Source organism: Carlito syrichta, unplaced genomic scaffold, assembly GCF_000164805.1.
Source record: "Carlito syrichta isolate Samal-C Ts95f unplaced genomic scaffold, Tarsius_syrichta-2.0.1 Scaffold303280, whole genome shotgun sequence".
NCBI classification, from domain to species: Eukaryota; Metazoa; Chordata; class Mammalia; order Primates; family Tarsiidae; genus Carlito; species Carlito syrichta.
Window position 1 is genome coordinate 81,785 of NW_007247376.1, and position 12,739 is coordinate 94,523.

The 12,739-nt window shown below is 36.7% G+C and overlaps 1 protein-coding gene across 2 annotated transcripts in view; it reads right to left on the bottom strand.

The window, feature by feature from the left end:
- LOC103260641 (cytochrome P450 2C20-like) overlaps nucleotides 1-12,532 on the bottom strand; it is a 28,128-nt gene extending 15,596 nt beyond the window's left edge. The window contains exons 1-5 of one of the 2 annotated variants that reach the window (XM_008058288.1): nucleotides 12,279-12,532; nucleotides 10,992-11,154; nucleotides 10,671-10,820; nucleotides 8,753-8,913; nucleotides 7,341-7,517 (exon numbers count right to left, since the gene is read on the bottom strand). In XM_008058288.1, coding sequence (XP_008056479.1) covers nucleotides 7,341-7,517; nucleotides 8,753-8,913; nucleotides 10,671-10,820; nucleotides 10,992-11,154; nucleotides 12,279-12,506 — 879 coding nt within the window. In that variant the 5' untranslated portion in view covers nucleotides 12,507-12,532. The remainder of the gene's footprint in view (nucleotides 1-7,340; nucleotides 7,518-8,752; nucleotides 8,914-10,670; nucleotides 10,821-10,991; nucleotides 11,155-12,278) is intronic. The other variant, XM_008058289.1, reaches the window with a different exon arrangement.
- Nucleotides 12,533-12,739: the final 207 nt, after the last annotated feature.

A 12,739-nucleotide genomic window follows, 5' to 3' on the forward strand; every position in this document is an offset into this window, starting at 1 on the left:
TGTTAAAATGACAGAAAAAAGAAAATTATCTAAACAGAAGCAGAAAAACATTTGACAAAATTCAACACTCTTCATGATAAAGTCACTCAGAATACTATGAATAAAAGAGAATTTTCTTACAAAAATAGAATAGACATAAAATTTTAAAATCTATTTAATAGCACACAATGAAGGTCTAAAAACTTATGCCCTAAGACCAGAGGGAGAATAAAACAAAGTATCTCTACTTTCACGAGTGCTATTCAACGAGGTACTGAAAGTTCCAGCCACAGCAATTGCACAAGGAACAAAAAGGCATTTAGATACAAATAAAGAAGTAAATCTATTTTTATTTCAAGATAACGTGATTCTTTATGAGGAAAAGTTCATACAATGCACAAATAAAGCAACTGCATCTAATAAATGATTTCAGCACAATTTCAGGATAAAAGATCAATGCAAAAAGCAATTGTATGTGTCTCTCCCTATACCAGCAATGAACAATCTGAAGGAAAAAAAAAAACACTATTACATTTATAATTGCACTGAAATGGATAATAAGACTAGTATCCATATCCAAGAAGAAAAAACAAACAAACAAAAAATACACAACAAAGCTGGCATATTAGAAACTTGTCGAAACTTTCCTTGTATGATGACCATTTTCTAACCTAATCCTAAATTGTAGCCCACATCTTTAAAATAAACAAAATGTGGAAAATTATCTCACATTCATGGATTGAAAAATATCATGTTGTTACACTGATGATGCTCCCCTAAGTAATCTAAAGAGTCAATGTAATTCCCATCAAAATCCCAATGCCCTCTTTTTGCAGGAATAGGGAAGCCAATCCTCAATTCACATACAAACAGGAAGAGGATTCAGTCTCTCAACTTCCTGACTTAAAATTTAAAAAATCTGAGGTATTCAAAACAGTGTGATAATGGTATAAACATAGAGATCAAGACCATGGAATAAAACTGAAATCCATACATAAACCTAAACTTCCATGGCCTATTTTCAACATGTGAACACCATTCAATCAAAGAAAGTTTTTTCAAAAACCAGAATCAAGACAATGAAATAACCAGCAGAGTAATGAATCTGAACCCTTATTTTAGTCTATTTACAAAATATAACTGAAAGTGGATGAAAAACTTAAATGTAAGTAGTAAAAGTATAAAACTATGAAAGTAACATAAGGGTAATTAATAATGTCTTTAGATATGGCAATATATTACCAATTTGACCCCAAAGCAAAAACAAACAAAAAAAGATAGATAAATGAGGTTTCATCAGAATTCAAACATTTATGCATCAAAGGGTAAAATTAAGAATGTGAAGTGACACCCTAAAAAACGGGAGAAAATATCAAATATATGTAAATGTTTAATATCCAGAATACATAAACAATCCCTAAAGCACAACAGCATAAATACAAGAAACTCAATTTAAAATAAGCCATAAACTTGAATTATATTTTTTCCACAAAAAGATATAAAAGTAGAAAAAATATAAAAAGATGTTCAATATCATTGGTCATTTAGGACATGCAAGTCAAAACCACAATGAAACAGCATTGATACTATCTCAAAAGACTACAAAATCACACGTATTGACAAGTATGTGGAAAAAACTCCTCCAACACTGCTAGTGGGAATATAAATGGGTACATTTACTGTAGAAATGTTTATTTGTTTCTCAGGAAGATAAACATAACATCACTACAAGGACCCAGAAATACCACTCCTAGGAAACTTCCCAAGAAATACAAAAATACGTCCATGAAAAAACTTGTATACAAATGTTCATAGTAGCATTATTTGTAAGAGCCAGATAGTGACCTAAAAGGTCTGACAATAGACAAATGATAAACAAATTGTTACACGTGTGCCTATAAAATAGAACATAATTTTATTCAGTCACAAAAGAAATAAGTACCAATGTGTGATACAACTCAATTGACCTCCAAAACATCATGTTAAGAGATAGAAGCACAAAACAGATGGTCACAAATGCTAGGAGTTCTTTCATATAATATATTCATAAGAGACAAATTCATAGAGACAAAATGAAGGTTCATTTTCACTACATTATGAGTGAGGAAAAAGGACACGATAATTTAAAGGAATATGACAATTTTTGTTGCAGGATTAAAAAAATTATAAAAACTGGAGAGTACTGGTGGTTGCATAACACTGTGACTATACTAAATACCAATAAAGTGTACACTCTACATTGGCTTATTGTAGGCATATGAATCCCACAACATTAAAAATGGCATTACTCTCCAAATTAATCAACAGACTTAATACAACTTCTGTCAAAATTCCTATGGGTGTCACTGAATAAATTGATAATCCTACCCTAAAATTCATGTGGATATTCAAGGGACTCAGAATAGCCAAAATAGTTGTGAAATTGAACAGCAAACTTCAAGAATTCACAAACCTCAATTGTAAATCTTCATACAAACTTACAGTAATTAAGACCTCAAAAAATGTACTACTGTCATGAGAACAGACATCAACATCAGTAAAGAATTGAGAGGCCACAAACAAATCCTAACATTTATAGTCAATTGCCTATTGCCAAAGATGTTAAGAAAATTAAGTGAAGAAAAATTAGCTTTTTCAATAAATAGCACAATGACAACAAAATACATGCTTGCATGTTACCTAATAGGCACCAACCTCTAACTTCTTATCTGTACAAATTAATTTTAGCTCACACTCAAGGCTTCTGTCTTCCATCTACCTACACTTTCTCATAACACATCTTTAAACCTCTACACTAACCACACAACACATCTGCAAACCCTCCCCTATTTCTCACTGCAAATATGCTGAGGTCTATTTTAGTCTGCAGGACATTCAGGAATCTTACTTAGATGAAGCCGTTCTTTTTGCATTCTCATATACACTGTCTGCAAATATGACTCTCATCTTTGTCTTATGACATGGCATTTGATATTTTCTAAGTTGTTTGTAACTGTTTCCATTTAATTGCAGTGTCCACTGTATTCTCCTCAGGTAGATCACTTTTATTTATAGAAGGGTTGGGAGAGATTGAAGATGGCTGACTGGAGACAGCTGGTGAGCACATCTCCTAAGAGGATCTGAAAAAATGAGTCAGTATTGGCTCTTCAGAGGAACCTTTGGAGGCTGATATGGAAATACATCGGAAGACATATGGGACCACTAAAAACAAAAGGGATCAAGACCCAGCCTCCTTCAGATCCAGCCCTGGTATGGAACCAGGAGAGGACCTCTTACGAAGAGAAAAGGTGAACTACTGGGAAAGTTTTCTCAGCTCTCTCATAGACCTCAGCAGCCCTAGCCATGGGGCAAAACAAAACAAAACAAAACAAAAAAACCCTTCCACTCCCCGACACCTCACTCTTCCCAAATGCAGAAAGCCACCTCTAATCCGGAAAGAGGCCCTTCTTAGGCTTGAACTATAGGGCCTTTGTTTCCTGTGAGGCTGGGAACCAGCTGCTACCATCCTGGCACAGAAGGACCCCAAAGGTCTGCAGTCTGCAGCCCTGGACTACTCCATGTGGGTGATACCACCTCCGTCTCTGGCCCCAACCAGGGCAGTGCTTCCACCTCTAAGGCATTTCTGTCATCCACCTCAAACTTAATCAGCAGTTGTATTCTCAGCTTGACCAAAGGAGGCTGCTGTCCTGCAGGATGGGGAGATAGCCCTCTTACAGCCCCCGCTTTGACTGTATTTGTCTCTCCCTTGTAACAGGGAGAAAACAAGGAGGAGGAGCCTCTCTGCAACTCCTAGCCAGGAAGGACCACAGCCACTACTGACAAGCCAGAAGAAAGAGCCTGCCCAGGTGAGAAAAGGTTGCTCCATCAATGACTGAATATTTGGGTGGGGGCTGAGCCTGCCAGACTTCTCCCAGTCACCCACCAAAGTGACTGCTATGGGCTTGCCTGCATGCAGGAAAAATTGGAAGTGTTGCAACTCGCAGTCAGATAAGACCCCTGCCTTCCAACTCAAGTGAAAAGAAAGGCCCCAAACCCAGGAAGGCAATTGTGCCCCATCCCACCTTGATTAGTTTGGCAGGCACTGAACCGGTGAGACTTCTCCCAGATGCCCACTAACTGCTGGGGCCTCACCCACAGGTGGGTAGAGAAAGAGTGCTGGGACTCTAAGGCAGGCAGGGGAGCCCTGCTTCCTAAACCGGAGTATGAAGGCCCCTACCGTCTAGACTGCAGTTAAGTAGGTGCCTCACTGGCACTGTTAAATCTCCACACTCTGCCTGAACATGATAGCTGTGGATCAGAGCTCTGCTAAGGACACAGTTTCAAGAGGTCATCATTACCCACCCAGAAATGATGCTGCCACTGCCTTATCCTTTGTGACCTGTGGGTCAGGGAAAGAACAGGGAGTTTGGACACTAAAGGAAGTCAAAGCATCTTAGGCAGACACATCAATGAGGAGGAAGAGGGAGAGGAGAAGGAACCATTGCAAAGCCACATACCAATAATAGCAACTTTAATGACAATAAGTAAAATAAAAGGATAAGATAAGAAGGAATTAGATGAGATGAGAAGGAATCTCATCTTCCCGTAGATGAGAAGGAATCAGGAACCAGTAATCAGATTCCAGTAATCAGAGGACTAGCAATCCCAAAAGTCAAAGCATTTTGACACCCACATGGATCAAGCAGGCTCCTGAGCAATGGATTTTTAACCAGAATAAATAGTCTTGACTGATGGATAAAGAGTTTAGAATAGAGATGGCAAAGTGACTCAATGAGATCCAAGATAACACGGATACCCCAAGAAAATAGACTTGAAAATTAGTCCAGGAAGTGAAAGATTACTTGGCCATCCCAAGAAAGAACCAAACTGAAATGCTCATAAGCGAACCTTGAACAACTATCATAATACTTTAAGAAAGGGATTGGCAGTAGTGGGAAACTGCCAGGGAAGGGCGGGGGCAGGTTTGACAATAGTGGGAAACTGCCAGGGGAGAGGGGAAACCCTCATCAACAAGGGTACCTTCATAATGAACGTTTGTATACCTAACCCTGAATTGTACCCCACATGTTAAAAATAAAAAATTTAAAATTCTATTATGTGTTCCAGGAATTTCTTTTTTTTTCTTTTCTAATAAATATGTAGGGTACAATTCAGGGCTAGGTATACAAACATTGATTATTCAGGTACCCTTGTTGCTGAGGTATGCCCCTCCCTTCCCTAGCAGTTTCCCTCAACTGCCAGTCCCACCCCCCTTCCCTGACAGTTTCCCACTACTGCCAATCCCTTTGTTATAGAATTATTATTGTTCAAAGTCCACTTATTCAAAACACAATCACAAGCCTTAATAGCAGACTTGACAAGGCAGAGGAAATAATTTCAGAGCATGAAGATTGATCTTTTGGATTAACTAAGACTGACAAAAAGGAAGCATTTGAGAGACATGGAATTAAAGAAAAAAGATCAAATCTATAGCCAATTAGAATTCCTGAGAGAGAGGGGGGAAAGCGAGACAAACTTGGAACAAACTTTTAAAGATATTATCCAAGAAAACTTCCCCTATCATGCTAGGGAGACCATCATGTAGATACAAGACATTCAGGGAACTCCTGTGAGGTACTACATGAGGCGACCATCCCCAAGACACTTAGTCATCAAATTAGCCAAGTTCAGCCTGAAATAAAAAGATAATATTAAGGCAGCTAGAAAGAACAGATGTGACATCTTACCAGGGCAGACATATCAGAATAGCTACAGATCTCTCAGCAAAAATCTTACAAACCAGAAGAAATTGAGGGCCCATTTTTAGCATTCTTAAAAAAAAAAAGCCAAAACAAACCAAACAAACAAAAATATATGGCAAAATAGGCTTCAGAAATGAAAGAGAATTAGACAACAATATGACAGGAACAAACCTTCACATGGCAGTAGCTAACTTAAATGCTAATGGCCTGAAAACACCACTTTAAAAAATCACATTGGCAAATTGGATGAAGAAAACAATGAATTCATTCTTTTGCTACCTTCAGTAAACTTATCTCAATTCAAATGACACCCGTAGGCTCAAGACAAATGGATGGAGAAAGGTCATCCACAAAACTTAAAAATAAAAAAGAGCAGGAGTTGCTTTTCGTCACCAGGTTAAATAGACCTTAAGTGAATAAAAGTAACAAAAGACAATGAAGGACATTATAAAATGATAACAGACTCAATTTAGCAGCACAATATATCCATCTGAATGTGTACACACCCAAATAGCAGCACTCACATTTATAAACCAATTGTTAACTAACCTAAGAGAGTAAAAAGCCCTACAGTAGTAGTGAGGTACTTCAGCAGCTTTAGACAGATCAAGGCAGAAGACTAACAATAAATCTGGGACTTATTGACACTTCCCAAATAGATCTAATAGACATCCATAGAACACTCCACCCAGCAATCACAAAACATTCTTCTCACCTACACATGTACACATGGAAACTCTAATATCAACCACACACTCCATTATAAACCAAACCTGAATAAATTCCAAAAAGTCAGAATCATACTCAGTATCATCTCAGACTACAGTGGAATGAAAATAACTATCAAAACCAAGAGAAACCCTCAAAAACACAAAAATACATCGAAATTAAACATGCCAGAGGCCATCATTCTAAGCGAATTATCACAGAAGCGGAAAACCAAATATTGCATATTCTCACTTGAACAAAACAATAGGCTATATGGACACAAGGCAAAAAACAACATACGTGGGGGACTCCTAAAGAGGGAAGGGAGGGAGCTAGAATAAAGAGTTTAAAATCAACCATCAAGTACCATTCAGGGTACCTGGGATTGGGGGTGCCCAGGCTCATCGGAAGCCCAACCTCACCATCAAACAATATGCCTGTGTAACAAATCTTCACATGTATACCTACATCTGCAATAAAAAAATATTGTAGGAAAGAACTTTCACAAAATTTTAAAAAACTCCACTTTAAACTGGAATTTCCTAGGAGTGGAATCAAAATGATAGCTTTAAAAATCCAAAGAATTATCTGGTATATTACTAAAAGTGGTAACAGGTTGAAGTCTTAGAGTCTTTATGCAAAGATACATTTGTTCTTACTACTTCCTTATATCTTACATGTCTCATATAAATTAAACCATTTATTTTAAAAATGACAAATTAAAAAAGGGTCAATGCCTTTTAGCTATTTGACAATTACATTTTCTGTGATGTTTAGTGCATATTCATAAATATAATATGTACTTGGCAAACATTGCTGGCTGACCATTTGGATATCCTTAGTAAACGCCAGAGCTATTTAATCACAAAATGAACAAGAAATTAAAACACTGAGATCTTGCTAACATTTTACCTGCTCCATTTTGATCAGAAAGCAATCAATAAAGTCCCGAGGGTTGTTAGCAGCCAGTGATTCTTGGTGTTCTTTTGCTTTCTCCAAAACATAATTTTTTGTAAGAGCAACATTTTTAAATAATTTGTTATGAATCCCTGGGAAATAATCAAGGAGAATAGGGAAATTGTTGCAGACCTAAAAGAGAAAAACATATTAACTAAGCAATATCTAAATACATAATCATATATATAACTATAACATAATCATATATGTCTGTCTATCTATCTATCTATCTATCTATCTCACAAAACCCTGGTTAGAAATTATAGCCAAAAATATAAATAAAATATGATGTCCATATGTTGACAGGGAAAATTTATTGTGCATATATAATTCTTAAACTTATAGAACATTTATAGAAAGATTTGAGTGAGAAAATTCTGATCATGGTAAAAAGGCTATTATTATTTTATAGAATCATACATCATTGTTATCGTACAAAATATCTTTATGTCATTTTTTTTTCCATTTTGAAACACCAATTCTTTCTTCCAATCTTCAAATTTAGGATGGCATGAATTACTATGATTCACATTTTGTAGACGACCACAGAGGTGGAGGTACAGTGGGCTACTTGCTGTATATTGACTTCTATCAAGCTGATTCAAAAATGGAATCAGTATTTTAATAGTTGTCAGGGACCAAGATACCTTACCTACAATCCCAACTGTGCAATGAGCAGATAAATGACTTTTCAAAGATTATACCATTGTCATTTAAGCAGACTGTAGGACATGCCAACTCATTGCAGAAGAATTGAGATTTTTGTTTATGGTTCATATGATAAAACCAATGATTTTTGTCATTCATAACCCAGTTACCACATGAGCCAGCATCTCAACTGAGGCTTCAAACATTCTTGGTCTACTCAGTGATTTCTGGCAGCTTCTTTGGGTTCAAATAGTCTCCCTCCCTTAATGGACATATTTTCTTCCTAAATTTGAATAATCCTGCCAAGTGACAAGATAAAGAGGTCTCTAAGTGCTGACTGAAGGACAAGCCTTGTGGGTAATGAAATACTTCAAAAAAAGCCTGGATATCCATTCAGAGATACAAGCATGCATTGAGGTGGTTACTAAAGTACTTTATAGGAATAGGCTTTGGAGCTGTAGTGGGAAAACCACTGGTCAAGGAGCTAGTAGTCTAGAAAGACAGCCATATATGTGGGCATTTGTTTACTGTGCTTTAATAAAAGACTCTTATGCTAAATAAAGGACTCAGCCATCTTTTCCAGATGGCCACACATAAACTTCTGAGTAGGACTGTGGTATTAAAAAATGTACTCTACAGTTTAGTCCAAACAGAACGTTAGACTTTTCAGATAAAAAAAGGTTAAATAGTTTCTTAGGAAGACAAAATGTAGGCCTCACATAGATCCACGGGGAGCTCAGAATCTTGAAGTTTTTATTAAATCTTTCTATCAAGGTAAGAAAATTCTGATCTTTATAATCAAATCGATTCTGGAAAATGATGGAACAGATCACATTGCAGGGAGCACAGCTCAGGATAAAAGTGGGATCACAGGATGAGCCTAAAGAGATGGAAACAAGTTTAAAATACAATTAAAATATAAATATAAACAATTCTGCATTTTTAAAGAGGGAAAGGAAATTTAACAATTTTAAGAATCTCTTTCATTACATAAAAAAATTAAGCATGCATAAAATCAACATAACTTTTTTTCTTAAACTTGAGCTAAGCATTACTACTGAGCTGGATAAATAATGGTATTTTTCTTGTGGCAATTCATTCCACGGCTTTTATTTAAGTCCTTTAGCCCAAAGTGACAGTTACTTTGAAAGGAAAAGAGAAAAACTTAAAACAATACAATAATTAAAGTTTTTAGAGCAGAATCACATTTGTCTACAAAGCTTATGAACAACAAAGCCCAGAGAAAGAAAGAGAGCAAGTAGTTGTGGACCTGGAGACTTTTTACACATAATGAATAGCTGGATGAATCGTGTGTTGAGCCAGTAGAGAGGCACTAGAGCCAGAGTACCTGTGTGTGAATTTATGTATTTGATGGTACAAACGTGAAAAGTAGAATGTATCCATGTTACATATCAAGAAAAATGCAAACAAATGTGAATTGATAAATTGATGTGTTTTCATTATTCCAATGTTTTAAAAACCAAATTTATTCTTAAGAACACAAATATTAATCATTTCCAATTATCCTCCAAGTTTAATTTATTTGGGAAAGCTGCTCCCGTGTGAATTCTGGGATATTATTCCATATAGCCATCAAGATAAGTATGTTTTAATAAGCGTCCAAATTTGATCATAAGTTAGGCCAAGTCTATTTATTTACAGGTAATAAAAAAAAATAAGATAGGTGATCTCCAGTCTTTCCTTTTACTTCATTTGAATTAGGAAATTTAAAATAAAGAATCTGATATCTGAGTTAAAGATTCATTGTGGCAAACACTTCGTAGATGATTAGAACTGGAAGTGGGAGAAAAGTAATTACCATATATCTCTATGCCAAAACCGATACCGTGGGAGGGGGCAAAGAGAGATAAGCAAAACTGAAAGCAGACCCAAATTATACTTAAGGGTGTCAGGGTAAAGAGTTATTGATCATACTAAAAATCTAGTTAAACAAGTTGATTATATATTGTTATTTGAGTATTTTGCAGAATTATACTATAGCATATATTAACTCAAGGCATATACATCACTTAAATAAGTAAAGGGAAATCAAAGATAATAAATTCTGATATTTTAAAAATAGTACAGTTTTTACAGAAAAATATAAATCGATGAGAACTGGCAGGTACTGTAGGCAGGGACCTGGGAGATACACCCAGGCATGTCAGTACTAAGATAATTGAAATAAATGAAATCACAAAAAACTTGGTTCAGACTTGGTAAAAGTGTAATGGGGTCATCCTTATTCACTTGCCAAGTATGTTGCTGAAATAATCTGGAAGAAGCAGCCAACATTTGTGCCATGGAGAAAACATTTCTCTTTAACTCTTCCTGAAAATGAACTCAAAGCTTGCAAGCATTATATATGATTTGAAAAACAAGGAAACGAAGTTGAGAAAATAGGATCAAATGACCTTATATATGCACATTCTATGCTCAGTCATGTCTGCACACACACAACACACATACACACAGGCTGCCTTGGCTCTCAGCTTCAAATATGCCTCCCCCACAACAGTGCTGACAACTAAAATCCATAATGAAAGCTAGGACGTCGCCTGAAATGTTTCTAAGAGAAAACATTTCATTAGGGAAAACAGGCATCTGTTAAGGTCACTGATACAAAACGTCACCCACCCTTGGTTTTTCTTAACTCCTCCACCAGGTTGCGGGCTTCCTCTTGAACACGGTCCTCAATGCTCCTCTTTCCCATCCCAAAATTCCGCAGGGTCATGAGGGAGAAACGTCGGATCTCCTTCCATCTCTTTCCATTACTGAAAATAATTCCTAAAAGAGGAAAGAAAAAAAATTAGGAGGGAGATCTCAGGCAAGGAACACAGAGCTGGCACCAGATGTCCATGGAAATTGGCCAAGCTCTGCCTAAGAATTTGTTCTATGTCTGTTTTCATTCCTCCCCACCCACATTACTGCTGATGACACAGGCACCTGCATACCTACCAAGTCCTTGATTAGTTCTTTCAGAAACTGGAAAAATTCCTCTTCCAGAAAATTTATCTCCAAGGTCAATCAAGGCTTCCTTCACTGCTTCATATCCATACAACACCACGATGGGCCTCGTGCCAAAATATACAGTGAACACAGGGCCATAGACTTTTGAGAACTGGGGAAGGATATGTACAAAGCCGCAAAAGAGGTCACTGTTGGGTTCACATGTTATGCTTAATTCACAACAATAACGTCATTCTGATTTTAATCTGCTTCTCTGCCACTCGTAAATTCTAATACTTCTGAAGTTTACATATCAATGTGATGGTGGCTGGTTATTGTTGCCACACATGGATGGCCTATGAGGCGCCATGGCCCAGGCAAAGGTACACAGATTGAAACTAATCCTCACACACATTCCACACGTGAGTTCTCCCCCGTACAAATACCAAAACTGAAGTTGGGGAATTTCATATTTATTATCAGGGTCCCACATGTGATATAGGGAATCTCCAAATTTGAACCTCTGTTTATTCAAACGCTGATGCTTGAGCAATGTTTCAGTCCCCCTGACCACCTTGAAACCGATACCCAGCTCACAGCTTCAGAATCACTTGTAACTGTTGGTATAACCAACAGACAAAGAGTAATCACCACAGAGGCAGAACTAGGACGTGTAGCATCTCCTGGAAAAACAGTTTCATCATCCCCTGGCATTCTTGTGCACAGATAGCTGCTTGTACAGAATCCGCATAATAATAATAAATAATTCTGTTATCACCTATTGGGTCCTGACTGATTACTTCTTTATTTCATTCATTAATGTTGGTTCTGAATCTATACCTTGCTCCCTGACATCAGATAGAAACTGAATCTTCAGATAACTTCGATTTTAGCAGCTATTCCAAATAAAATACATGGCTAATATAGCAGATGATTTACTGAGTCAAAACTGTAATCACAAAAAATTTTGCTTATTGTTTCTCTTCATCCCAAAATTATTTCAAATGGTTATGAAACAAAGAAGGAACACAGTACTAGAAATTTTGCCCATATATAATTTTGATGCTACCATACAATGACCTAAATGTTTCTCTTCTCACAAAATGCATTACCTCATTCCACCATTCTTTTGCCAGTGGCAGATTGGACAAGGCAACAGACAAATCAAAGTTTATAAGAAGTATTTTGTTTTACAATAATCTTTTATAGAAGTGTGCTTCTATACTGCTAAGGTATAGAAGTCAAATACCTTACTTACTCTTTGCAAACTACTGGAGAAATATAATGCATACTTACAGTGCTGAAAGATTTGCTGATGTTCTTTGCATCTATTTGTAGGATATTTCCAATAATAGGGAGAGGAATTGGGCCAGGAGGGAGCTTCCTTCTCCCAGAGCTCTGTCTTCTGAGTGCAAGGAGAAGCAAACAGGAGAGACAGAGCACTAGGACCACAAATAGATCCATTGCAGCCTTATCCTTCTTTGAAGGCATCTGTGAGCTTACTCTCCAAAGCTTATATAACATCTCTGCTAATTGATTGTGTGAGTCTTTGACATACAAAGTGACCAATCACCAAAGCCACTTTCCTTTGAGTGAACTTTGGCACACTAATACGGATAAAAATAAAATGATCTTTAGTCTTGTTATCTTTTTTTCCAGTTTCTATCCTGGACATTCTGGCTTAAAGGTACTTGATTGGAACCCAGACACTGGTCAATTTTTGAAAGCATTGACTTTATAATGTGCAGTGGTGGTGG